At 35.6% G+C, this 27,527-nt stretch overlaps 1 protein-coding gene across 8 annotated transcripts in view; it reads left to right on the top strand.

Annotated features, from left to right (window-relative positions):
* DYNC1I2 (dynein cytoplasmic 1 intermediate chain 2) overlaps nucleotides 1–25,843 on the top strand; it is a 50,423-nt gene extending 24,580 nt beyond the window's left edge. For 4 of the 8 annotated variants that reach the window (XM_006083144.3, XM_006083141.3, XM_023744922.1 and 1 more), the window contains 12 exons: nucleotides 1,477–1,592; nucleotides 9,474–9,569; nucleotides 9,783–9,945; nucleotides 10,053–10,152; nucleotides 10,928–11,053; nucleotides 11,937–12,083; nucleotides 12,443–12,556; nucleotides 12,864–12,997; nucleotides 14,543–14,687; nucleotides 21,329–21,469; nucleotides 23,297–23,422; nucleotides 25,211–25,843. In XM_006083144.3, coding sequence (XP_006083206.1) covers nucleotides 1,477–1,592; nucleotides 9,474–9,569; nucleotides 9,783–9,945; nucleotides 10,053–10,152; nucleotides 10,928–11,053; nucleotides 11,937–12,083; nucleotides 12,443–12,556; nucleotides 12,864–12,997; nucleotides 14,543–14,687; nucleotides 21,329–21,469; nucleotides 23,297–23,422; nucleotides 25,211–25,324 — 1,522 coding nt within the window. In that variant the 3' untranslated portion in view covers nucleotides 25,325–25,843. The remainder of the gene's footprint in view (nucleotides 1–1,476; nucleotides 1,593–9,473; nucleotides 9,570–9,782; nucleotides 9,946–10,052; nucleotides 10,153–10,927; nucleotides 11,054–11,936; nucleotides 12,084–12,442; nucleotides 12,557–12,863; nucleotides 12,998–14,542; nucleotides 14,688–21,328; nucleotides 21,470–23,296; nucleotides 23,423–25,210) is intronic. The other 4 variants (XM_014468256.2, XM_023744926.1, XM_023744914.1 and 1 more) reach the window with 3 other exon arrangements.
* The last annotated feature ends 1,684 nt before the right edge of the window (nucleotides 25,844–27,527 follow it).

Below are 27,527 nucleotides of genomic sequence, written 5' to 3'. Positions count from 1 at the left end.
GACCAATACCTTTGGAATTCTATCTAAAGTAAGAATAAATAAGCCTTGAATTACAGATGAGAAAACTATATATATTAGCTGGAAGGCCTCTCCGTTGGCTCTCCCACCCCTATATGCTTCCTTATTCTCAGTAAAAGTGGTTTTTAGATAAGTGAGGTTTTACCTCCCTATCTTTCTACCTTTAAGTCTTAGAATATTTTGTTTGTTCTAATATTGTGATTTTTATCTACTAAGTCATATATGTACTGAAGTTAGTACTTGTCCTAATAGTTGTTGGCTTGACCATTTTCCCCAGATATGTGAGTGCTTTATTTTTCTTATGGTTCACATTGTGAAAATCAGAATATAATATTTCTTATTTCAAATTTTATTCTTAGAATACTAGATTATTAAAATGTATTTAAAATTTCTCATTTAATTCTTTGATTATGCTCTCTTTCTTAAAGGCTAAGGTATTCCTTAAGTAGAAAACACATTAAAAATTTCTTATGGCCCACATTTAGGAGCTTAGAGAAATTAATGATATATATATTTCAGATAGTCTGCTTGATATTCTGGAAGTTACAGCAATGTCTTTATTAGATATCCTTTTAAAACAGCTTCATAATTGAGAACTTCTTGGCGAGTTTGGATGCATACTTTATTTGGTTTAAAATTTAAACATCTAATATAATAACCAAGAAAAGATCCCCCAGATACCTAATAAAAGATATTTCTCATTTGGTCCATTTTCCTCAGCCACAACTTTCTTCTGTTTGTCAAAAGAGAATGTTTTCCCTCTATTTAAAATAGAAGTGACTTTAGTAGTTGTATGGTATTCAAAAGATCTACTGCTTTAGTTTAGGTATAAAGTATCTGCACTGTAGTTTGTCCATATATGATTCGAGGACAACATGTACCATGCAGATATTAGCAATTTAAGTTTAAATATTTCATTTTAAAATCTAAGTGGACTGTATGATTCTCAATTTCTACAAAGTAGAAAAAAAGGTTGTCAACCAAAAATTACTTTTCAGTCTTAAAAGTGAAGTCTTCTACTGGTGAAGGGAACTGAAAGTGGTCTGCGTGAGATCCATATTATCTGATTCTTCAAAACAGTCCAGAATCATATCCTTGCAAAAAAAAAAAAAAGTTCTTATAATCAATCATATTAAGCAGACCACTACAAAATCGCTATCCTCTTACTTTATTATTACCCACACATCTACTCTAAGAAACTAAATTATTTGCCTTTTTAAAGTGAAAAATAAATACCTTGAATGATTCAGAAATATCTTTTGTTTTTGTTACCTTCTAATTCTTTTGTTAAGATAAAGCCAACTCATTGTTCATCTAGAATTTCTTGAGTAAAACAGGGATTTAAATTACAATGTTGGATACACAATGTTTAATTCCTACTTTTCTAAAATAACATGGCTTGATGTAGTTAAATGTATCATTTATTGCATTTTAAAATATTGTGTTCACTTTATTTAGACGAGGACCTATTAAACTTGGAATGGCTAAAATTACACAAGTTGACTTTCCTCCTCGAGAAATCGTGACATATACAAAGGAAACGCAGACTCCAGTTATGGCTCAACCCAAAGAAGGTGAATATCTATCCTTAATATGATTGTCATTAATTCCCCCCCCCCTTATTTTTTAATAAGTGGATTTTTCCCCCATGCTTTTTTGTTTTTATTTTTTGGCATATTTTCTTAGAGGGAAACATCATAAAACTAATGCATTATGTATTTGTTTTTTAGAGTTTTAAAACTTTTTCTTTTAAAAGTTAATAAAGTATAAGCTGTATATATGGTTAATTAGCATCTTTCAAATATTATTTTAGCTGTTCATGTGTAAGTTCTTCAGACTTCATGTTTAAATTGATTATTGAAAATTTGTTTTTAAAAAAAATATTTTTATTGATTTCAGAGAAGAAGGGAGGAGAGAGAGATAGAAACATAAGTGATGAGAGAGAATCACTGATTGGCTGCCTCCTGCATGCCCCCCACTGGGGATTGAGCTCGCAACCCCGGCATGTGCCCTTGACTGGAATCGAACCCGAGACCCTTCAGTCCGCAGGCTGATGTTCAGTCCGCTGAGCCAAACCGGCTAGGGCTGATTATTCAAAGTTTCAACAGCAAAGAGTGCCTACTACATATCAGGTATAGTGTGAGGCACTTTACATTACCTCTAATTTTCTCACCAAAACCCTTAGAGTTAAGTATTGGTTCTATTTGTTCATGAAGAAACTTAAGCTGAAAGAGATAATTTATCAAGGGTCACATAGCCAGTAGCTCAGATTCTAAATCAAGTCTGACTGATTTCCAAGATGTGTTTTCTCTCTTATGCTGCCACTGTAGCAGCATGTTCATGCTTTTATGATAGTTAATCTATGGTAAGAAATTCAATTAATATTACAATCCAGTATACACATAAATACACATGATTAACTGAAACAAGTTTTATGAAATAGCACCTTCCCTTCTCTATTTCATTTTTTTATTATTTTATTTATTTATTTTTATCCTCACCTGAGGATATTTTTCTATTGATTTTTAGAGAGAGTGGAAGAGAGAGGGAAAGACAGAGAGAAATATCGATGTGAGAGAAACACATTGATTGGTTGCCTCCTGCACTAGCCCCAACCAGGGCCTGAGCCAGGGAGGAGCTTGCAACCGAGGTACATGCCCTTGACAGGAATCGAACCCGTAACTCTTTGGTCCGCAGGCTGACACTCTATCCACTGAGCCAATACAGCTAGGGCTCTATTTCATTTTTTAAAATGTTGAACATTACTAAATTTATTGGTTTAGACCCATAGTTTGAAAAATACTTCATTAAAAGATGACATGGTTTAGTTAGCTTATTTATTGATGTATGCATCAGGATAATATTATTTTATAGTGATTATCCCATATAATAAAAGGCTAATATGCAAATCAACCGAACAGCAGAACGACCAGTCACTATGACACACACTGACCACCAGGGGGCAGACACTCAACGCAGGAGCTGCCCCCTGGTGGTCAGTGTGCTCCCACAGGGGGAGCGCCACTCAGCCAGAAGGCAAGCGCAGTGGCAGTGGCGGGAGCTTCTCTTGCCTCTGTGGCAGTCAGACATCCCCCAAGGGCTCTCAGACTGCGAGAGGGTGCAGGCCGGGCTGAGGGACTCCCGAGTGCATGAATTTTCGTGCATCGGTCCTCTAGTCTAAGAATAATAAACAAACAGCTTTGATCTTTCATTGAGTTCAATAAAATATTTCTTATCTTCACTGAAAGAAGGTGAAAGTGACAAGATTGGTGAACTGAGCCCAGTTTTAAAATCATAACTGATGCAGACATACCTGTAAATTTTCACTGTGAGAACTAGACTTAGATACAAATTTTACAAAGGTCCATATTTATTCATTTGCAACCTAATAAGTACTCATTGATTCTGCAAGTTTAAGAGTGTATGCTATAATTGAAGGCACTAGATTATCCTTTTGTTGTTGTTGTTGTTTTGTTTTTTAGTTTCAGGTTAAGATATGTAAATGAAGGAGAGTGAGAAATATTTCCCAATACCATGGGGCCATCCTTAGCCTTTGGCACTGTTTATAAAAATGAGATCATTTTCTTTCTATATTGTTACAATTATTTTCATGTCAAAGTTTATTACATTAAGTTTCTTTTCCCAGTTTGTGGAAGTTTCTAGAAAGAGGGGAAAGAAAAAAACCCTGAAATTAAGGTTTTATAATGAAAATATTTTTTGCTTAACTGTACTTGTGCTTATCCATTGCTTTAATACAGTAGTTCTCAAACTTAGCCTGGCTGGTTCCCATTGAAGAATTAGGTAACAAATTCCAAAACTCACCATGAGACAGAATTGCAGGAATCACAATTTGAGTGTAACAGACAGTAAATTAAACTTGGGTAGGCAGTGTAATCAGTGCAGAAGTAATTTGAGTTAACCAAATTGAAGGTAAAAATTGGTCTTAGATTTAACTCTTACCTTTCTCCCATTTTTTTATATGGCTGAATCTAGATTTTATTTTGCCTTGTCTTTCTTTTCTCCCTTACTAGCCATCTTGTTGCTTTCAAGTTTACTCTGTAAGTTGGTGATACAGTTTCTGAACTGATGTTCTTTGCTGTCTTACAGCACCTACTGTGAATGAAATTGACTAGGAACATGCGACCTTAGTCAATTTTATTCGCGGCAGGTAAAAAGCTTCTCATGGCAGGAGCATGGTGCCCACAGATACACTCCTGGAAACGTTACTTTCTGCCTTTACCTTTTTAAAGTTTATAACTCTTTTTGAAAATGGCATTATTTTTTCTTATTCACCTCTCAACATGGATTTTTTTTTTTGTCGCTGTTTTTAGAAACAGATTTTTAAAGAGGAAGGTATTCTAAAGGTGATCTAATCTAATCATCTTGTGTACACCTGAGGAAACTGAGGCCTAGGGAAGTTCATTGATGAGCTTGTGGTCTCAGTGAGAGAATATCCAGGCTACAACCAGAAGCTGCGTTTTGATTTTCAGTGAAGTGTTTTGTTTTGCTTTTCTTATACCATTCTACTTTTTTATCTGTGTGAATTTTGCAATTATTTTTGGTATTGGTTTGGTCTCCAGATATTTTTATTCCGGTACATGTTGATTAGCATTTATAATGTTTGGAAAAGTATTATATGTAAAGAGCTTTTAATCTTTTATTGCATGATCTTAACATCTGGAATCCACACTTCCCAAGTAGACTAAATTTGTGGGCCTCTGGTTAATATTACCCTTGTCAAAAATGGATTTTTTAAAAATTCTGGAATAAATAACACATTTAATAAATTATTTTTAACCCTCAGAATCAGTAAGGACATAAACATAATTAAAAATTGAAGAATTTGTTTTTAATATTGATTGAAAGACTTTAATCAGCATGTCTGAAATTATGGTGTCGGAAAAATGTAATATTTATGAGAGCCCAGCTCACAGTATCTATGTAAATGATGCCAATAGTGTCTAAATAAAATCTGAATTTTATATTAAAAAGACCATGTAGAGCCCTGGCTTGGTGGCTTAGTTGGTTGGAGCATCATCTGTATACCAAAAGGTTGCAGGTTCAATTTCCAGTCAGGTTACAGGTTTAATCCCAGGTCAGGGCATGTACGGAAGGCAACCATTTGATGTTTCTCACATAGATGTCTTTCTGTCTCTCTGTCTCTCTTCCTCTCTTCCCCTCTCTCTCTAAATCAGTAATAACATACCCTTGGTTGAGGATTAAAAAAAAAAAAAGACCAGTGACTTTGCATCTTACTCTAGATGTTTAAAAAAATAAAAGGAATGGATTCCCTTGATACATTCATGAAGCTTTGTCGCAATATAAGTTCTCTTAATAATGATCTTAAAGAATAAGGTATAAGAAGATGAAATTATGGATAAATGGGTTGAAGTGAAGTGATTCAAAATGATGTTGATCCAGAAAAGGAAGGATTATTTTGAAAATATTAAAGGAAAATTATTCATATCTGTATTTGTAAATTAATGATTGTAGCATTTTCTTCTACTATTCTCACTTTCTGAAAGATGTTCATAAAGTTATTTATAAGATGTTCATTAATGTATATTTTATATGCAAATAATTTCCTGATTTTTAGAACTCAGTGGCAACTTCCTTAGTACCATGAATAATCAGACTGCTTTTTAAATTAGGTATTCGTCATTGGATATTAAACTGTCTTAAAATAGGGGACACCAGCATAATGAAAACAAGAAATTTATTTCCTAAACAACATTAATATACTAATGATGGGATTTGTTTTTCACTTCCTATTGCAAATTAATCTTTGTAAGTGATAGATAAAAGAGTATCAGTGTTTAGTGAGGACTTTTTAGGACCTGTGCATATTACCTATTTAAATGAGTTGTAATATTTTAAGTATACTTTTTGGCTTAGTCTTATTTAGATGTCTCTTAAATGTAATATGACATACAGATGATAAAACTTGCTCTGAAGACTCCCTTCAGTTTAACAAAAGCCACCCATTTCACAGATGATTTAACTTTGATTAACCTATTCCATTGTAACAGATTATTCCGACAACTGGAATTTCATTCTTTGGTGTTATTTCTAGGTGCAGCTTAATTTACAGAACAGCTTTTCTTTCCATCTCACCAAAATACATCACAATTTTGATGTTAACTCAAAGTAAAAATTCAATGGTTCATTAAACCTAGTCTTAGCATTCATTGACAAGAGATTTGTCATTTTAAAAGTAACTGCTACTTTTATGCATTCTTTACTGCTCAGTTTATAACCTTAGATTCCCTGTCAGAGAAAGCATGGAGTTAACCACTTAGCATATTGCAATGAATATTCATCAATAAATTGATGTGACATGGCAGTCCCATTTTTCAGTCTTCCTGCTCTGTTGCAGTCTTTCAGTTTTAAATATATTAAAGCTTATCATGTAATAGGGACTGGCTTAAATCTTTAGAATTGTAATATTTTGGTCATGCTAATAGTCCTTTAGTAGCTATTGTATTAGTTTTTAATAAGAGAAATATCTTTGTTTCAGAGGAACATTCCCTAGTTGGATGTTACTGATGTTAGGTGTTTTTGCCAGTTATTTGGTATACATAGGTACTTGTTAAAGATCAGCTTTATAATGAAAATATTATGTTTTGCATTTTATAAGAATAGCAGATCATTTATTTTTATGTTCCTTCAAATTCATTTAGCTTAATCATTTTTATGAAATACGGGTTTAAATACCTATCATAATTTTTAAATCAATTTTTAATCCATGTGGAAAGGGAGCTAAGTATGTTCATTCTAAAATGAAATCCTGAAAAACATGTATTTAAATAGTTAATAATTATTATTCAACTACAACTAAAATAACCTATATAGGCAAATAGGCATGGCAGATGCCATATTGTAGGCAGATATAGATCACTGCCTAACATCATCTACATTTTAAAAGGAAAAGAGTGTCTATAAACAAGATCTTTTCTTTTAAATATGTAGATTATGAGGTCACTTAGCACTAAAGTACTGACCATATGCATTATGACAGGAATTTGACACCTGTCATTGGAAATGGTACTTAGAAGCCGTATAATGCAACAAAGTTGAGGGAGGAGAATACGATGTGGGCAGGAGGCTGTAATTTATAATTCACAGTGCTCAAGAGTGACCTGTCCAGGGTGATTCAAAATCCCTATCTTTGATTTTAGGGTTTACATTCAGTGAACGCTACTAATGATGATTAGGATAATTGATAGTATTAGCAGAAAATGGAGATATATATATATATATATATATATATATATATATATATATATCTTCCCAGATTTAATTTTTAATTGAAGTAAATATCCTATTATTCTAAAAGTTAACTTTTAAGTTAAATGTAATTAAATTATTTTATTACATTACACTTGCAGGTGACTTTATAGTAAAATTTCGTTCTAATGTTTGAGCAGTATAGAATTGTTACCAGCTATACTGTTTTCAGATTAATAATCCGTTGTATATGAGAATTCATCTAAAAAGGAGTACTGTCTTTCTGTTTCTCTGTGTGATTATATTGTTCCAAAAAAGCTTTCATTTTTTAAGTAGCACAAAAGCTGTAATTGGCATGCTTTGTAAGGAAGTGTCAATGTGCAAGAGAGTGGCGATCACTAAGAATTCTTTTACGTGTTCTTTCCCCTTTGCACTACCGCCTCCTCAGTGGGGTCACTGAGATCACTAGCTTTTCTTGAAATGGCCATTTTCACTGGCAGGTGCATTATACCCTGTATTTTCAGATTGTTTTTCCATTCTGAATGTTTGGCAGGTTGATTGCTCTGGCTGCATTGACGGAGAAAGGGCTGACAAATGCGGTTGGGCTGGCTGAAAAGACAGTGATTACTGTTTTCCTTTGTGGCTGATTGAGGCCCTTGAAAGGAAAAATTTTAACCTTCACCATTTGGTTCAAAAGTATGAGCATATATTGAAATCATTCGTGCCATTTATCCTAGTTCTGTAAACTTGTCAGAACGTAAAAATCGCTCTATTTCAAGTAATGTAGGATTGGCATACGTCATTATCATTTTGATTAAGTTGGAGGTTGTATCATTGTGTGCATTATACAGTGTCGTTTAAAGCTTTCTTCCCTACAGCTACAGTTATATTTTTATTGCCTATACTATAGAGTTAGAAAGATTTTCATAGCTCTCCAAACCTAACACTATGTGTGTGGTTTGGCAGCTGGTGTGGCCTACAAGCTGCATTTTGTTTGCAGGGCAAAGGCTTATCTGTAGGCCTCCTGGAGTGCGGGTAATTGCATGGGCTTGCCATTGGGGAGAGACAGGATTGGAAGCAGTCAAGCGGAAGAATGTTATGCCATCCCATTGCCACCTTGTAGCAGAAAGACACAATCCTAGCAATGCCATCTGGTTGTTGCTATCTAGTCAGCTGGCTTGGCTGTGGGACCATGACTTGGCAGCTGGTTCCCATCCTTGACCATTCTTTTGTGTCCGTCGTATATATGTCTGTTTTAGATAATTTCAAACATGGGTCAGGGAAAGGACTGTAACTAACAAGGAAAGTTCCCTTATTGAATAGGCTCTCATTACTTGAGATGCACTGTGCTGTAGATGCCTGCTGCTATTCCCTCATAGACAAATGACACATCTGTTTCGGCAATAAAAAAAAAAAGCGTTTTCTCCATAAAAACCCATCTCAGTATGTAGTGAAAGAGAAGTAGGCAGAGCTGTATGTTCTATAACATTTTGAAATAAGTGATTTTAAGTTATTTCCTGGTTTGGGAATATAAGAGTAGATTTAGTAATAAAAAAGTCTTCTAAACATTATATATTATCTCAATATATATTTTTATTCAAGAAAACATTAAGTGCTTATTGCCACATTATATAACGGTAGTAATGAGACTTGCATTTAAAATGACAGAATAGAAAATGTGGTCTCATAGCTATTATCTTTAAAACCTGCCTCTCAAATAGCAACCTGAGAGTTAATGTAAGCCGTCTTTATGCCATATGAAGACCCATTAGACACTGATGGTTTCAGATCACAAGTAAGCAGCCAGCTCTGTAGGCTATTTTCGACATTTGATTTTCTTCATTCTACAGCATTAATGTGTCAGCATGCTACATAAAACTACATAGGAGTTGCATGTTGTTCTGTCTGGAATGATAAATCTTGCAAGCTTTTAGAGATTTCCCTGAGGAATTCATCCTAGTTGCTTACATATTTTATTTCAGTTTCTGTAGCTACAGAATTTGGAATGACTGTTGATAAGATGCCACATAGGTATGTATAAAAACCAAGAGATTCTACATAATTCTTTCTTCAAAATTATGTTGCCAAAATTCATATTATTTGTACTTATTCTGTCTTATCAGTGATTTGCTTTTGCTTTTATGTAAAGAGTTGTGATACCTTCTGCCTGTGACCTCAAAAATTAGCAATTATTTTCATAAAAATAATTCTTGTTCTGTTTTTTTCAGATGAAGAAGAAGAAGATGATGTAGTGACTCCTAAACCACCTATTGAACCTGAAGAAGAGAAAATTTTAAAGAAAGATGAGGAAAATGATAGTAAAGGTATCTTAAAGAATTTAACTTTAAAAAATTTTGTTGATTCCTATTAAGATTCCCTTTATTGTTTATGTATGAAAGTAGAATAAAATGCTCTAAATTAAAGAGGTGAATCTGGTTGTAAAAGAATGTGTGGCATTCATTGATCCAAACTATAATAGTGAGTTGACCTGATTTGACTCACATAAGTCAGACTTCAGAAAAACATTTGTTTTCCAGCTCCCCCTCATGAGCTGACTGAAGAAGAAAAGCAACAAATCTTGCACACTGAAGAGTTTTTAAGTTTCTTTGACCATTCCACAAGAATTGTAGAAAGAGCTCTTTCCGAGCAGATTAACATCTTCTTTGACTACAGTGGCAGAGATTTGGAAGACAAAGAAGGGTAATGTTTAATTGCTAAAATTATGGCTTCAGCAATGTTAAATTACATTAAGATTAAGAGTAAGAAGTTATAACACCACCTTTTTCTGGATTTGGTCTTTTCTATAGAGAGATTCAAGCAGGTGCAAAACTGTCATTAAATCGACAATTTTTTGACGAACGGTGGTCAAAGCATCGGGTTGTTAGTTGTTTGGATTGGTCATCTCAGGTAAATTATAAAACTGGTTGCTATTAATTCATTTTTGTTTTTTCCTCCTTTATTTTTATTCTTTTTTTAATTTTTTTACTTTTATTGAATTTATTGGGGTGACATTGGTTAATAAAATTGTATGGGTTTCAGGTGTACAGTTCTATAATACATCAACTGTATATTGCTGTGTGTTCATCACCCAAAGTCAAGTCTCCTTCCATCACCATTTATCCTCCTTCACCCTTTTCTACCTCTCCCCACCCCCTTTCCTTCTGGTAATCACCATAGTGCTGTCTGTATCTGTGAGTTGTGGTTTTTTGTTTTGTTTTTGCTTAAATTACTTCACCTTTTATTTTAATCATGGAAATTTTGTGTAATTAAATCAATATATATCATTTAAAATAATAATAGATGATCGATCTAATGTTTTCTTATTCATTTTGTCTAATGTAAACTGTGGAAGAAATTATTGGAAACATTACTTATATTTAAAACTCAATATTTTATTTATGCCAAAACCCAGTTTCAATTGCTCACCAAATCCTTTGTATAAAATTGTAATACATATATTAATGAAGTTAATTAAAGCATTTTAAATAACTATATTAAAACATTTTAAATAACTAATTTAAGGTAATGTTACATTCCAGTAAGCAAACTCTAGAGATACCTCTTTTTTTATGAAGTATTAGGTATTTATATTTCAGAATAATTTGATAAAGACAATGAGTAACTAAGAATGTAAAAACAGTTCTTATCATAGCATTTTTTTCTACTTGATTTTTGTGAGCAGTATCCAGAGTTACTCGTGGCTTCCTATAATAATAATGAAGATGCTCCTCATGAGCCAGATGGTGTGGCCCTTGTATGGAATATGAAATACAAAAAAACTACCCCAGAATATGTATTTCACTGCCAGGTAAGATGGTCTTTTAACAGTCTTTCCCAAGTTTAAGAATTCATTAATGCATTTAGACAAGTGCCTTTTTTCTTTTCTTGTCAACATAATGATTTTATTGGGTTGGCATTTTCTAAACCACCCCATATTTGCAAACAGATGTTAACAGAAAACTGAAGACTTCTCAATTCAACATGATCTGCCTTTTTGTAGCATTTCTGACATCTCTTATAATGTTTAATCACACCTAAAGTTCTTTGCAGTTGTGATTTTCTGTTATTGTGATTGATTGTATAAAAGAAATATTTTCTAAAATGTCTTTTCTGCAGGGTGTTTCTTAGGAACTTATTTGCTGAATATACAATTAAACTGTTGGCCCACTGAATTACTTATACAAGGCCTGAGGAGTTGGAACTAGATCGTTTTAAGTAGAAACATATGTGTGAAGTAGGAAACAGATGCAGAGTTTTAAAGAGGATTTAGTAGGTTAGAATTTGCAAGCCTTTTTTGGTTACATAAGTTATAATCTTTTAATATTATAATTCTGAAAAAAGCACTTAACTGAATCAAAAGTAGCATATACTCTGTTGTCAGATTATTGTTAGAGGTTAATGCAAAGCCAGTTACCTTTTGACTTAATACTATAATTGAATAAAATAATATTTTGCTTTCTTTATAAGTTACTCAAACATATTTATGTAAGTAATCATTACATTAGACTTTTAAGTAAAAACTATTCAAAAATAAATTTTCATATTCTGGAACAAAGTAAAAATTTTAAATGAATTTATTTACTTGTTTTTATAACCTCTAATACCTTATAATGAAGGGGAAAATGCTTTTTTATAACTTGTCAAGCTTCTAACATTTGAACTTTAAATATAAAAATCTTACTGATTTGCAGTCAGCTGTGATGTCTGCTACATTTGCAAAATTTCATCCAAATCTGGTTGTTGGCGGTACGTATTCAGGCCAAATTGTGCTGTGGGATAACCGTAGCAATAAAAGAACTCCAGTGCAAAGAACTCCACTCTCAGCTGCTGCACACACAGTAAGTAAAGAGGTTATTTCCATTAGACTTCTGTGCTCCTTCACCATTAAATACTTAGTAGTGCCCATCAGAGTAGCTTCAGAATGTGTTTCCTTTGATGTGTGAATTCCTTATCATTTAGCAGCCAAGAACAAAGGCCTTTTTTCTGTTTTTCTGGAAATTTGTTTCATTAGAAACCCATTTCTCTTCTGAGACATCCTTTTGTTAATCAACAGAATAGCGTCAAACTTCATATTAAAAATGCCCTGAAGATATGAGACAGTTTTGATATGAAAGAGAATATCTGTGATTATGCAGTAAAAATTGTTTCACTTTTTTGGTGAAATAATTCCAGAAAACCTTATTATCTCTTTCTTCAGCATCCTGTATATTGTGTAAATGTTGTTGGAACACAAAATGCTCATAATCTGATTAGCATCTCTACTGATGGAAAAATTTGTTCATGGAGTCTGGACATGCTTTCCCATCCACAGGTAGGTTTATTTTGGAAAACTGAAATTTTGAGGCAAATGTTATTTTTTAAATATATAAACCCCAGGTTATGTTTTTCATAAATGTTTTATAATGGTATTATGGTAACAGTTTATAAATCTAAACATGTGTTAAATATAGTTTATTGTATATATCTTATTTTCAAACCTGCTTCACTTACTCAAAGACAATTTATATAAGAAGTATAATAAAAGAATTGTTTACAAACCAATTAAAAATATAAATTTTTCTTAAAAAAAATAAAAATTGCAAGTTTACAAAATAATTTCCTTAATTTTTTCTATCCAGGACAGCATGGAATTGGTTCATAAACAGTCAAAGGCAGTAGCTGTGACATCAATGTCCTTCCCTGTTGGAGATGTCAACAACTTTGTTGTTGGGAGTGAAGAAGGTTCTGTGTACACAGCATGCCGCCATGGCAGGTACATCTAAACTGGAATTTGCAATTATTTAAAATTTTTCCCTGAATAATCTCATTGAAACAAATTGCCCTTGTTTAAGTAGAAATCTATCCTAGAGTCACTCATTTTTTGTGACAAATTATTTGAGGTCAGGTGTATAAAATTAAAACAATTTTTAAAAAATCAAAGGTTATTTTGGATCATGATGTATTCTGGATGTTGAAGGTTGTGGTGTAGTTTTGTATGTGTGCACATGCTTACAGAAGTTAGTGGTGGAAAATAACATTCAGCAATTGCAAATATATTATACACATGCCACATATTGACCTTTAAAGTTGTAAATAAGACTTTCAGCCATTTTCTCATTTTATGTGGACTTTGAGCTTTTAGTTCAGTCCTCCTGATAATTGTAGAGTAATGTCACGTACACATTTTAAATTGACTAGTATTTCTCCTGCTGTTCAATATGTTTTGAAATTGTCTAGCTGTACCTTATCAATTGCTTCCTTAAAAAAAATTGAATGTCCAGTTTTCATCTCAAATACAGATCACCTTCACTTCAAAGCTTTTGATTTAAAAGTAGTCCAGATTTTCTCTCTTACATGTAGTAGCCCTTTATCTCTATTCCACCACTTCAGACATTGAACTTTTGAGTTCTGTTTTCAACACCATGTTTATGGTTCAAATATGTACCTACTAGGGGCCCAGTGCACAGATTCATGCACCTTGAAAGGAACTGTGGGCCGTGAGGCTGCGGTGGGTACAGGGGCAGGTCTCGGCCCATCCTCCACGCCCCCACCTGACCCCTCCCACTGTGGCCTCCGGTCCCCTGTCTGCCGGCAGCCCCGCCCCCACCGCCACTCCCATGTGCTGACGTTGCGGAGCGATTGGGGCAGAGCGATTGGGGCCGGCACCAGCAGTGGGTGTGAGCAGCAGCTGCTGTCCCTGATGGCCCCTCAGGAGCAGGGGGAGGTGGAGAAGCCCTTAGGGGCAATCAGGTCTGGCAGCCGCCACTTGCACCTGCTGACAGTGCTAAGCGACTGGGACCTGCGCCGGGCGCCGGCAGCAGGTGCAAGTGGGGCCAGTGCCAGCAGCAGGTGTGAATGCCGGGTGGGACCATGGCGCACAGGAGCAAAGAATTTTCAGTAGCCACCAGAGGCTCACCCCGATGACAGCAACTGGCACCCCACCTTGGTCCACGCCCCCTGCTCACCTGCTCCATCATCCCGCCATGGCCGACACCCACCATGTTTCACGCTCTGCTACCTGCTGCCGACGCCTGCCATGTTCCACACACACCCCCTGGTGGTCAGCGCACATCATAGCAACTGGTTCAGTTGTTTTGCCGTTCCATCTATTTGCATATTAGCCTTTTATTATATAGGATTGCTTTAGTAGTGTTACCAAATAGAGTAACACTCAATTTCAGTTATTCTGATATGTTATGAGCACAGAGTTAAGTGTGTTGAAATTATGTCAAAGTCTGATAAATAAACTGTAAAATAATGTTTTTGTAAGTGGTTATCTTATAGAGATTTCCCTAACATTATCACTTTGATGAAACAGCAAAGCTGGAATCAGTGAGATGTTTGAGGGACATCAAGGACCAATCACTGGTATCCATTGTCATGCAGCTGTTGGAGCAGTAGACTTCTCACATCTTTTTGTCACTTCATCATTTGACTGGACAGTAAAGCTTTGGACAACTAAGGTATCTAAAAACAGATGTCTGCTCATTTGCTTAGGTTTCTAACACAAGGTGGTGCTCTAGTACTACATAGGAAAGATGGAAAGTTTTCTAATAGCTTAGCATGATTAACTGATAGATCAAACTTGATAAGAAGTTAGAACATAAGTGAGCTACTAGAGGTTGTAGTTTTCTTAAAAGTGTGCTGGCAAATATGGTAATCCCACACACAAACACCAGTCTTCCAACTACTTCAGGCTTTTTGAGCACAGAACTGTCTGCCCTGAACTGAGTTGGAGAAAAAGCCCCTGAGTATCTTGCATAACACCTCATATAGCTGTCATACAGCCCAGCACTAAAGTCATACATTTTTTTTTTGGAGAGTTTTTAGAGGTTTGTTCAGACTACTGTGGCTTATAGAACTGATGGAAAAATGGAGAAAAGACAGATAAAAACTAATGTACAATAAGTCCTATTTGATAAAGCTACACATAATAAGTTTGAGTCATTAAGAAAGTATGGCCCTGGCTGATTTGGCTCAGTGGATAGAGCATCAGTCTACGGACTGAAGGGTCCCAGGTTCAATCCCAGGCAAGGGCACATGCCCAGGTTGTGGGCTCGATCCCCAGTGGGGGATGTGCAGGAGGCAGCCAATCAATTCTCTCTGATCCTTGATGTTTCTATTTCTCTCTCCCTCTCCCTTCCTCTCTGAAATCAATAAAAATATTTTTTTAAAAAAAAAGGAAGTATGGTATGCCCTGGCTGGGTAGGTCAGTTGGTTAGAGCACTGTCCCATTACACCAAGGTTACAAGTTCAAAACCCGGTCAGGAACATATACACGAAGCAACCAATGAATGCATAAATAAGTGGAACAAGAAATCGATGTTTCTCTCTCTGTCTCTCACCCTTCCTCTCTCTAAAATCAATAAATTCTAAAAGAAATTTTTAAAAAGAAAGTATTGTATAAAGTTATAGATGGATATGTATTTTTGTTTTCCAAAATAAGTAATTTAAATAGTTATTTTCTGTTTTTAATAAGTTTCAGTTATTCAAAACCCCCACTTAAGTTATGAAGTACTTCCTGATTCTCCAGCAATTCCAGATAAATGTGACAATGCCCTACCTCACTGAAAGTCTCAAGGCAAAGTCAGGTCAGGAATGTTACTTCCTGTGATAGGGCTTGTAATTTCATTTGACCTGTTTTAAAATTAAAGTGCCTTGACTTTGCTGTCTAGCTTTTCTGCACTATTACATTGTTGCTTGCAAAGCCGTATATTCAGAATATCAGATTCTATTTAAATTAAGTTTTAAGCTACATTTTTCATGTTTCCATCTGCCTTATCCTAAATATTGACCTTTTGAATAATTCATCATGAGACAGAGTTTAGAGACCTTATTTTGTTCTTCAATATTTTGAGAAAACCTAGTAGTCTTAAGAGATGTTTTTTGCTATTACAGTTATCAAATACTGGCTTCAGAAATCTAGTTCAAGTTAACTCACTGTTCACTATTATCTTTTCTTGATACTTTCTTTCAGTCTAATATGAAGTGAGTTAGAAGACTTTGCCTCTAAAACCTTGCCTTTTAAAATTAAGCATTTTCCAGTTTGGCATTAGCAGGTAGAAAAATAGCACTTACCTTAAACTAATGAAGGAAACAGAAAAATGCTTAACATAGTGTGTAGCATGTAGTAGGCACTTAACAGTGTTCAGGTCCTCCTTTTCCCTTCATGGGTATCAGACAGAACCTGAATGCATTTAGTCAATGGTCTATTTTCTTTCTTGGATTGTTCTTGACTTCCTTCTTTTAATTAGATTTACATAGTGGAAAAGAGAAGGAAGATTCCTCCAAAGAAATGTGTAAACTAGCTAGTAAAACCAAAGGAAGAGGCAGAATTGGAAAGATGAAGCCACTGCTTCTCTATAGGCTGCAGGCAGCAGTGTAAGTGGCTAGAACTTGGCTGTGCTCTCACCTTAGTAGTCCTGTGTATAGCACAGGAGACATTACATCTCTTAGGTTTTCTGGCTAGCGTCCTTTTAGTAATTGAAAAGAATTTATCTATTTGTAGATTTATTATTATTTTGAATATCTCAGGGCTTCAGTTTGCTAGCCTTCTGTTAGCTTTAAATTTGAGGCTTTCATCCTTACATATATTGCTAACAGGACTGAAAAATGAAGGGGTCGTCTTGCCTAAACAAGAACAGAACTTATATCTGTGGAAGCAGACTAACTGTTATATTATTGATTGATTGGTGGTTGATAGCTTCTCGTTCTTGTATTTTGTTGTATTTCAACATAGAACTGTCTCTGAATAAGAATGACAGCCAGGCATATCTCTCTCTGGGCTAGGTATTGCCTTCTTCCCTGAGTTTCGTATAGAACACTCTTATTCATTCAGCTGTGATGTATGCCTCTTCCCTCTTCCCCACACATACATACCTCTCAAAAGTTAGTGGCCAAAGAATGGGCCACTGTAGAACGGTGTTTTTATCCATGCCCAAGGGCCTTCAAAAACTTTATCAGAATTACTTTTTACTCAAATTGTTCTTCACACAAACAGTTTTGTATGAAGGATGGAACAACAATAACAATGTGCTGAGTAAATAGTTTTTATTTGCCAGTATCATGGCTCCCAGTGTCATTGCTCTGATCTTAGATTTATACTTTAAGGTTAATTGTGTTGCTGGTATTTATTTCTATCCTGTCAAACAACTTGATAGAGCCTCTGTGCTCTTTAACATAATGGTGATGAATAACAGGCAGGTAAGGCTTTTAAATACTCTTTTTAAAAACATTCTCTCAATTCCATTTTAAACTCTTTAAACCAGTATCTTTACATTCATGAATTTAACATACTTTTAAAGTGTTTTTCTTCTCTATCTCTACGCTCTGTAAACTGGAAGAATGCACCATTAGATATCACTGTATCTGTGTACTTTTTAAGATCTGGCTGTGCCCCAGTAGCAAAACAAGAGTCCTTCTTTTTTTCCTCTTTCTGTAAATCCTCTAAAAAATCCCTAGAAATCTCAATTTGGCACTGCCTCAACTTTAATTTAAAGTAATCTACTTCTGTAGTCAGCTTCTAAATTTATTTGGAGGATATGGTTACCTTTTCAAAATACCAAATTTGAAATTTCACAATAAAAAGCACTTTTCCAGGCTTGAAAATGGTAGGAAGAATATGTGAGAAGTAAAAGCTTCTTGAAAGTAACCTGAAGATTTGTTCCATTACATTTAACCATACTTGTTACAGATGACTCTTAAACTGTAAAAATTATTTATTTGGGGGACAAAGTGTTTTAATGTATACACGGTATTTTCTAGTCTCAGAGCAATATCTATCAAACCATATTTACTGTAAAGTGACAAAATTAAGATTGTTAATTTCTTAGAATTGGTAGTTTTCAGACTTTTGTAATCCTTACACACCCTAAAATTTTGTTACAGTCTCTGATGTCTTAAATCCCCTCCTTATTTTAACAACTTCCCTATTTAACGCTCAGAGAATGCAAGCATTAAAATAGGGTCAAAGATATTTTACTGACTCTTGGAATAGCAACTGTGCACATTAGACAAGTTAAAATGAAAAAATGCTTTGAGATTGGGGTGTTTCGTGAGGAAGCCTACTGACCATTGGGACCGAGTGGCAGCATTGACCATAGTAACTTGCTCCTGACCAGTGTCCAGCCTGTCCTTCACATATTTAGAAACTCAATTTTGTCCATCTCCTAGAGTTGATTAGCTAGGGCGTGCTGACTGGAACTGACAGGCTCCTAAGACACGGATACATTGGAGAAGGTCAATTTATTAATTTACAATGAGAAATAACTGTCAAAAGGCCCCGATACTCATGCTGGCCTGACCAGCTCATTGTTTCCCTGTAGACAACCCACATGGGAAGCCAAATTATAATCAGAAGATTGCTTAGTGAGCAAGCAATTGGAACAAAGGAAGTTTTCTAATTTGAATGTTTAATGGCATCAAGCAATGATAGCATGATTCATTCATCTTCCTGTAGAGATAGTCTTGCCCTGGGTGGTAATTCTCACAGTTCATGGATTGAGAGTCTCTCCTAGGTAGACAGTGCTTATATTGGATACTGTCTGTATTTTGTTGTAAGACTCTGCTTCTTTGTATTTCTTTTGTTTTTAATAGACACATGTCTTCTGAAAAAGGTACTGTTGGCAGGTTATAAGGAAGGTATTTCTGACCTGGATATCGTTTCTTTTTGTTTGTTTTGTTTTGTTAATCCTCACCTGAGGATATTTTCCCATTAATTTTTAGGGAGAGTGGAAGAGAGAGGGAAGGGCAGAGAGAGACATTGATGTAAAAGAAACACATTGATTGGGTAACTCCTGCATGCGCCCTGACCAGGGCCTAGGTCGGGGAGAAGCCTGCAACCAAGGTACAAGCCCTTGACCGGAATCGAACCCGGGACCCTTTGGTCCACAGGCCGACACTCTATCCACTGAGTTAAACCGTCTAAGGTGGTATCATTTCTTTTTAAAGAGGATCTGTTTATTCCTGTTCTGATCCAAGTGAAACTGTATTTCCCAGTTCTTTTGAGAGCACCTCACTGTTCATGTATTTACTATAGGGACTCTTTTGGTTATTAATCTAGATCTACCCAGTTACCCCAGAAAAATACAGAATTACTCTGTTTATTCCCTAGGGATGCTGGAACAAATAAGCACAAACTAGGTGGCTTTAAAAGATCAGAAATTTATTCTGTCACAGTTCTGTAGGCTAAAAGTCCAAAATCAAGGTGTTGACAAGGTTGGTTACTTTGGGAGGCACTGAGGGAGAATCTGTTCCTAGCTTCTGGTTGCCAGCAAGCTATGTTTTCATTTCTCTTAGGTATGTACCTAGGAGAAGAATTTTCGGGTCATATGTCACTCTAATTAGCATTTCCAGGAACGGCCAAACTGTTTTTCAAAGCAGCTACATCAATTTACATTTCCACCAGCAATGTCTGAGAGTTCCAATTTCTCACATCCTCCACCAATACTTGTTATTATCTGTCCTATATAGCCATCCTAGTGGTATGAAATGATATCTCATTGTGGTTTAATTTGCATCCCTCTAATGGATAATGATGTTGAGCATATTTTCAAGTGGTTGGTTGCTATTTGTAGATCTTTGGAGAAATCTAGTCAAATCCTTTGCCCAATTGTTAATTGGGTTATTTGCCTTTTAATGAGTTGTAAGAGTTCTAATACTTATCAGATATATGATTTTCAAATATTTTCTCCCATTGTATACATTATCTTTTCACTTTCTTGAGGGTTTTTTTTTGAAGCACAAGAGTATTTAGTTTTGATGGAGCCCAGTTTATCCACTTTTTCTTTTGTCGCTTGTGCTTTTCGCTTCTTATCTAAGAAACTATTGCAGAATCCAAGGTCACAATGATTTACTCCTGTGCTTTTTCTTAAGAGATTTATAGTTTTACCTCTTATATTTAGATCTATGGTACATTTTAAGTTAATTTCCATGTGAGGAAGGAGGCAGTCCAACTTCATTGTTTTGCATGTGCATATTCAGTTGCCCCAGTATCATCTGTTGAAAAGACTGTTCTTTTCCCATTTGTTATGACACCCTTATTGAAGATCTGTCATGATAACTTTGTATGGGATTTGACTAAGATACCTTTTTGTTGCTTATTGTCTACTAGTGAAATGAGTTTTCTTTTAAGAGGGAGGGAATGGGAAAAGATAGCTTTTCTACTTGTATTGTCTAGGTGAAAGCTCTCCTGTGTTTCTTGCAAAGCAGATATGTCTTTACCTATCTCTCTGAGATATGCCTTTTTTATATTTCTTTACCTATCTCTCTCTTGATCTGAGATATGCTTTCTATATATTTCTTTACCCATCTATGTGAGATATGCCTTTTCTGTTCCTCTTCACCACCTGTATCTACACCTTCTCTTTCCTTTGCCCCTCCTGTGCTGTGTTCCACAACTTGGATACCGCTCCCAGAAGTTTCTCTTTGGTGAGACTTGGTCTTTAAAGGACTCTCTGGTTTGTTAGAGAGTTTATAGGGCTCAGACTGCACCATTAGACCTTACTTATATCACATGGAGTCTGTATGCATTTATTTATAAATGCAATTGTGTCAAAATCCCTCACAGTTTCTGCTGCTGTTCTCACACTGACCCCCATGCTGGCCACTAAGCATCTGTTATTGACTGTGAGGCTCTGTTCTCTGGCTATCAGAAGCCCGCGTGCCTTCCCACATGCCCTGCCTCACAGATGCTCATACTGTGCAGGTCTTGTATTTGTCAGAGGTTTGTTTTTACCTGCTTACATCCTGATCTTGTTGTAGATGTCTGTGAATCTTTGATTTTGCTATACTTTATCTGGGTTTATGGAGAGATTTAGAGGATATTCAAAAAATACAGTGCCATTGCTATCCTCTTCCTAGAATCCTCTCATTGACAAATGTTTTTAAAGTACCTTCTATTCCTTTTTTTAAACAGTATGGTTAACTATAAGTTAAAAAGAAAATGCAATCCAATAGTTGATTCTTAGTTCTGTAACTCCAGATAAGGTATAGTAAAACAAATTATGGGAACTTTTTCTAGACTGAGTTAAATATCATAAAATGTTATACCTGTTGAATGTATGTCATATTTTGACTGCGCTAAGAATCAACTTTTCCCTTTCAGAATAACAAGCCTTTATACTCATTCGAAGATAATTCAGACTATGTTTATGATGTTATGTGGTCACCTACCCACCCAGCCCTGTTTGCATGTGTGGATGGCATGGGGAGGCTGGATTTGTGGAATCTCAATAATGATACAGAGGTAAGTGGGAAAATAAAAATTGCACAGAAAAATAGAAAATTGGAGAGTTATTGAATAATTTGTGAAGTTCTTTTTATCCCAAGGAATGTAAAAGGGCTCTGTGAGTGTAGCATCATCACAAAGAAACCAAATAAGCTTTGTATCCTAATGATGAACAGCATGCTGTGCAGAACTGAAGAGAGAAACACTGTTGTGAAGAGCACAGGGGCATTTCCTTGTACTTCTGAAAAGCACTATGGTGCCGCTCATGTCCTGGCAAAGTCTCATTCATAAGGCAGAGGGAATATTTTTTATTCATAGGCTAGAAAGCAGAGAGCCTCAGACTCTTAAAGTATGTTAACCTTAATCCTAACTTTCTAAATTCTCTCTTAGCCTTGATAAAGTTGTATATCATCCATAAACATTAGTCTTAGCCTGACTTATTTGAATGAAGGAAAAATATATTTTGATGACTTGTTCCATGAAAACATTGTTACTGTTACTATAAAATAAATACAGAAACCATCAAATTTCCTAATTGCTATACTAAAATCACTTGTTGGCAGTGAAATTTCACTGCAGCTATTATTTGTTGTTAGCTATGTGTATTTTTACCAGCTTAGAGAGGCTTAATGACATTCTTAGAATTCTATATTGGTTTGTGGTGGTAAGAAGTAATGCTAGCAGTTCTGTCAGTAACAGGTAAGGAGAAAGTCTCTTGATTGCTTCCCCACATCCCACTCATTGGCACGTCTCTTTATATTTCTAGTGGTATCAGTCCAATCCCTTGAAGTAAAATACTTGGTTATACAGGGCAAGGAAGGTGATATATTGGACATATAAAAAATTTAACACTATGCTAACTGCTAGTTTAGTACTTAGAGGAGGAACATTTAAATACTGCTAGGAAATGATATATAAATGGGTGATTGGACTTGATTATTCGTTGCTGATTGCTAGAATGGTACCAATTTTATTTTCTTAATTTGGGTTTTGGTGTTAGAGATTTGTGGTTACAATTAAATTTTGATCTCTCCTATACTCAAATTGAAAGAATATGTCTTAATTATAATTTTTCTCTGTAACAGCATGCTAGAGGTTAAATTTATAATTTGGGGATGACTGGTAGCAATTAGAAGGATTATTTTGAGTCATATTTCAAATTTTTTAAAAATTGGATTGTGCTCTGGTCTGAGTCAAACATTGAATGTTTGCTGTCCATGTGGCAAGTAAATCTCTTTTTCTTCAGCATTTGAGAGACACCGTCAGATTGCAGGGGGCTGGCACCATTGTGTTGGTGCGTCATTCTCCCAGCTCCAGACAGTTCATGGAACCAGGGGCTTTAGAAAACTATACTGTACCTTCAGTATGGACTGTTTCCAAGAACTGTGGTCAAATCACAAGTTCCAGCTGACAGAGATGCAAGCTTCAAAAGTAATTCCTGTCCTCTAAAGTTGAACCATAATCTGTTTATGAGGGCTTTTGAAATGTTTCTTTAAAATGGGGTTTTGGCCATCTGTTGTCAAACAGCTAGACTTCTTAAGGAAGTTAAAACAACAAAGAATGCTTTATTAAAGAGAAGATCTTTCAGCATGATGTATCCAGTCATGTGAGAATTTCTTACATAAAGACTTAAGTTAATTTTCCCAAACCATTTTTAAGGATTGACTATAATGTCATTCATAATGTATCACTGAACAAGAAGAAAGTTGGGAAAATTCTTTATCTATTTTCATCTTTGTCTTTAAAAATGTAGCCAGATTGGAGGAAAGAAGAATTACTATTTTACATGTTTATAGAAATCTTGATGAAATGTTTAACACTGCACTATATTTTAAATGCCTTTAGGTGCCAACTGCCAGTATTTCTGTGGAGGGTAATCCTGCTCTTAATCGTGTAAGATGGACCCATTCTGGAAGAGAGATTGCCGTGGGTGATTCTGAAGGACAGATTGTTATATATGATGTGGGAGAGGTATGGGGCTCACTGCCTATAATTTTGACACATCTATTTAGCTTTCACAATATAGTAGTAACTCTATCTTTTGGTTAAAACTAATCTTTGAGGTTCATGAATTATATAAACTATATGGTTGTAAAGATAGTACTTACTTTCCACCATGGGAAGGACTCTTGAGATTAACTTTCTTTCTAAACTGGATGTCCTGTGTCCCCATGCAACAGATTTTGAGGGTAATATCATATGTTGGAAGTACCTTGCTTCTTGAAGCATGCATTGCTGGAAGCTAGAAATTCTTTAGGCATAAAAAGAAATTTGGAGTTATAGTTGGACTTTCAAGCTTTACAGAATTGATATTGAGATAAGATTTTATTTTTCTGTATTCATATATTTCTTTGGACCAGGTAGTGAAAATCAAAGTAATATTTTTTTAGAGTTTTCTGATGACATTGTGAAAAGTGATCTTGGCTCTCGAGCCTTGTTGCGGAATCATTATTATTGAATCCAACAGGATGAGTTGCAGTTCTCTCATTGGTGCTAGGTTGGCTGTACACAATCCCAGGAGTGATTTCCTTTTTTCCAGGCCTGACTAATGCCTTAGTCACTCCTTCTTTACTGTGCCTTATGGCTCCCATCCTCTTGGACACTCCAAGGCCTCTAGCAGTTGGATCTGAAGAGTAGATTGAATCATTTAAAACAGCCAATTGAACTATCTGCACAAGTGGAATTATTCTGTATCAGCACTGTCCAATATGGTAGCCACTAGCCATATATGACTATTGAACACTTAAAATGTGACTAGGACAATTGAAGAACTAAATTTTAGATTTATTTTAATTTTAAGTACATTAAATGTAAGTAGTCAGATGTGGCGGATAGGTACCATATTGGATTGAATATCACTGTCCAACCTAATCTAATTTTATAAGCAGGCACATCCATTTGCTACAATGAATGGTTTGTGTCCTAATATGGCAATGTCACATTCCTCTAATATTATAATAACAATTATTAAAACTTTGGTATTGAACTGCTTCAGTGAGAAAAAAGCATCACAAGCCTCTTTTCCCGTTTTGCTCTTGGTACATCACTAAGTGGGGAGAAGTAGTGTACCTTCTGATGCAGGGATTAAGATATCAAGAAAGGTTATCTTGTGCTCCAAACAAAAAAAATACTTATAAGAAACCAGTTCTTTTAAATATATTTTATTGATTTTTACAGAGAGGAAGGGAGAGGGATAGAGAGTTAGAAACATCAATGAGAGAGAAACATCGATCAGCTGCCTCTTGCACACCCCCTACTGGGGATGTGCCCGCAACCAAGGTACATGCCCTTGACCGGAATGGAACCTGGGACCCTTCAGTCCGCAGGACGACGCTGTATCCACTGAGCCAAACCGGTTAGGGCGAAACCAGTTCTTTTAAACTATGCTTTAAAAACTAGTTCATACTAGGAATGAAGTATGAAGTAAATAAGTAAAACTTTTTAAGATTTTCCTCCCCAGCAGTAAAAGTCATGAGATAGTGCATAGGAGTTATAGTTATACAGCATCATTGTTATTTTCTCTCACACTGATGGTGATAATAGCAAAATCATTTCTGAGGCTGTTAGAACACATTGCACAAGCATTGTCTTTTGTTTCAGAATGTGTAAATCATTGTTATAGTCACTGTAATTATGGAAAGGCCAGTCAGGTCAACTATTACTTTTTAATGGAAAAGTTATTTGAAAACAAATTGAATAATAGTGAGTAGACTGATCTTTGATTTCAATATGCATGAAATGTTGTCTTTCTTTTAACAGCAGATTGCTGTCCCCCGAAATGATGAATGGGCACGGTTTGGCCGAACACTGGCAGAAATTAATGCAAACCGGGCTGATGCGGAAGAGGAAGCCGCTACCAGAATACCTGCTTAGCCCCTAAAAAGAGGATAGCTAGCCTCAGTGGGTTTGGAGAAGACTCTAAGTAGATCCTAAGACTATTTGCATGCTTCTGTCTAAATGATAATTAAAAGGAAATTTCGTGGATTAGACCATGGATTTAATGCAGCTAGCAAATCTTACAATGTCCCTTTTTATATAATATGCATCTTGTTTTGGATATGTGTCATTTTTAATACAGCTGACTAACTTTGCTGAATGCAGCCTTTTTAAATTCTTATACACCAGGTGTATATTTGGTATTAGTTATTCTTTTGAGTTCTTTTCAATTTATAACACTGTATACATTTATTTCTAAAGCACAGATTAAATAAGTTCTGCATATTTTTAAATAATCATAATGCCCTGTTATACTGATAATTTCTCATAATATGTAGAAACATTTATCTTAGCCATAGCATGCATACATCTATCAAGTTACATTCTGATATTCTTTTTCTTCTTTATAATTCATGTGATAGTTATATATAAATAAAAAAATATGGTTTAACTTTTCAAATTTTCATTTTGATTTACTGCCGCAATTTTAAGTTTTCCTTCTCTTTTATAAAGTGTGGGTGGTTTTTTTTCCATATCTTTAAGTTCCTGTTGTAAGCAGCCACTTCAAATGTAAAACTTTTTGCCTTAACTATACCATATAGTGTACTGTAGATCTCCCAATTCATTATGAACTGATCTTCTATATATATAAAAGGCTAATATGCTGTGTCCAACTGGTTGCTATGACGCGCACTGACCACCAGGGGGCAGATGCTCAATGCAGGAGCTGCTGGGATGTGCACAGAGAAACGGCACCGTGGAACTGATGCCCACAAAGAAACACTCGGCTTCCCTCAAGTGGGACACAGGCCCTGCCACCACCCAGAGTGACAGCTCACCAAATCACAGCCGACGCTTTCTAGACCCCATGGTGCAAAATGTGGCTTACAGCCCAGCCCAGAACGGTCGCTGTGGGCACCGGGTAATGACATCACAGAGCAACGCCTGGCTTCCTCTCCCTAGAGACTAGCCTCATTGCAGTTTCTTTAGCCCAGGAACATGAGTTACTTTATAGCCAAGTGCAAACATTTCACACTTTAACCAAATGTCTGTGAAGTGTTTTCCCATGTCTCATCTCATTTGATCCTTACAGAAGTCCTGGAGTAGGTAGATAGGAGACTCGGTGGAATCCTGTTTTATTTTCATTAGCCAGAAAATGGAGATTTAGAAAGCTTAGAAACTGACCTGACTGAAAAGAAGTACGAAATGGTGGACCTTGAAAATGACTTCAGGTTTTCTCACTGTGCAGAATATAGTCAGACACTACTGCAGTTAAAGATTTTACCCTTTTTCTCCCTGCATGATCTACAATAATAATCTGCTTCGGGTTGATATTTACTGCTGTGTTGCTAACAATTACCTGAAAGAGAAGTTGGGGTGCTTCACTGGGCTGGAAAAAGTTTAGCTACATCAGAAAGCAGGTCTAATTAAGCAAGTTTATTCTCTATACAGTGGGGCCTTGACTTACGAGTTTAATTAGTTCTGTGACGGAGCTCGTAACTCAAATTACTCGTATGTCAAATCAAGAAGTGAACGAGTGAGACACGTGATGCTGGGCTAATGTTGTGGCGTTCACTGTGACGTTCACTGCGCCAACTAGCGGTGGGGTATCTGAAGCTGGCTCGTAACCTGAATTTTAGCTCGCAACTCAAAGCAAAAAATCGGCCGAGAGACGGCTCGTATCTCAAAAAACTCGTTAGTCGGGACACTCGTAAGTCAAGGCCCCACTGTATATAAAAGGCTAAGTTGACTCGCACATGTGCAATACATATATAGCTCTCGCTGGTGCCAATTGCACGCGTGTGTTTCAATCTGTCATTGTCGATCGTGAATTTGGGTTGACACTTCTATTATAAAGGGCAAATAGCGATATTAAAATATTTTCTTCTAATAATTTTCTTTCAATGTGCATGAATCCGTGTACTAGGCCACTAGTGTTGAGATAATGTCAGTGAAATAATGTTCTCCAACATTAATGTTTGCTTTACTCCTTGTTTTCTTTCCATTTATGATATATTTAGTTCAAAGAATAAACAGAAATATGCCTATTATTTTCACTGATTGAGTTCCCTTAGATTAAAACCTCCTTTGAGAGAAATTGATTTCGTAGTTGCAGTAGCCATGAAGAAAAGGTGCTCAA

The sequence above is a fragment of the Myotis lucifugus genome, unplaced genomic scaffold (assembly GCF_000147115.1).
Source record: "Myotis lucifugus unplaced genomic scaffold, Myoluc2.0 scaffold_5, whole genome shotgun sequence".
Lineage (NCBI taxonomy): Eukaryota > Metazoa > Chordata > Mammalia > Chiroptera > Vespertilionidae > Myotis > Myotis lucifugus.
This window is presented reverse-complemented; position numbering and strand designations above follow the sequence as displayed.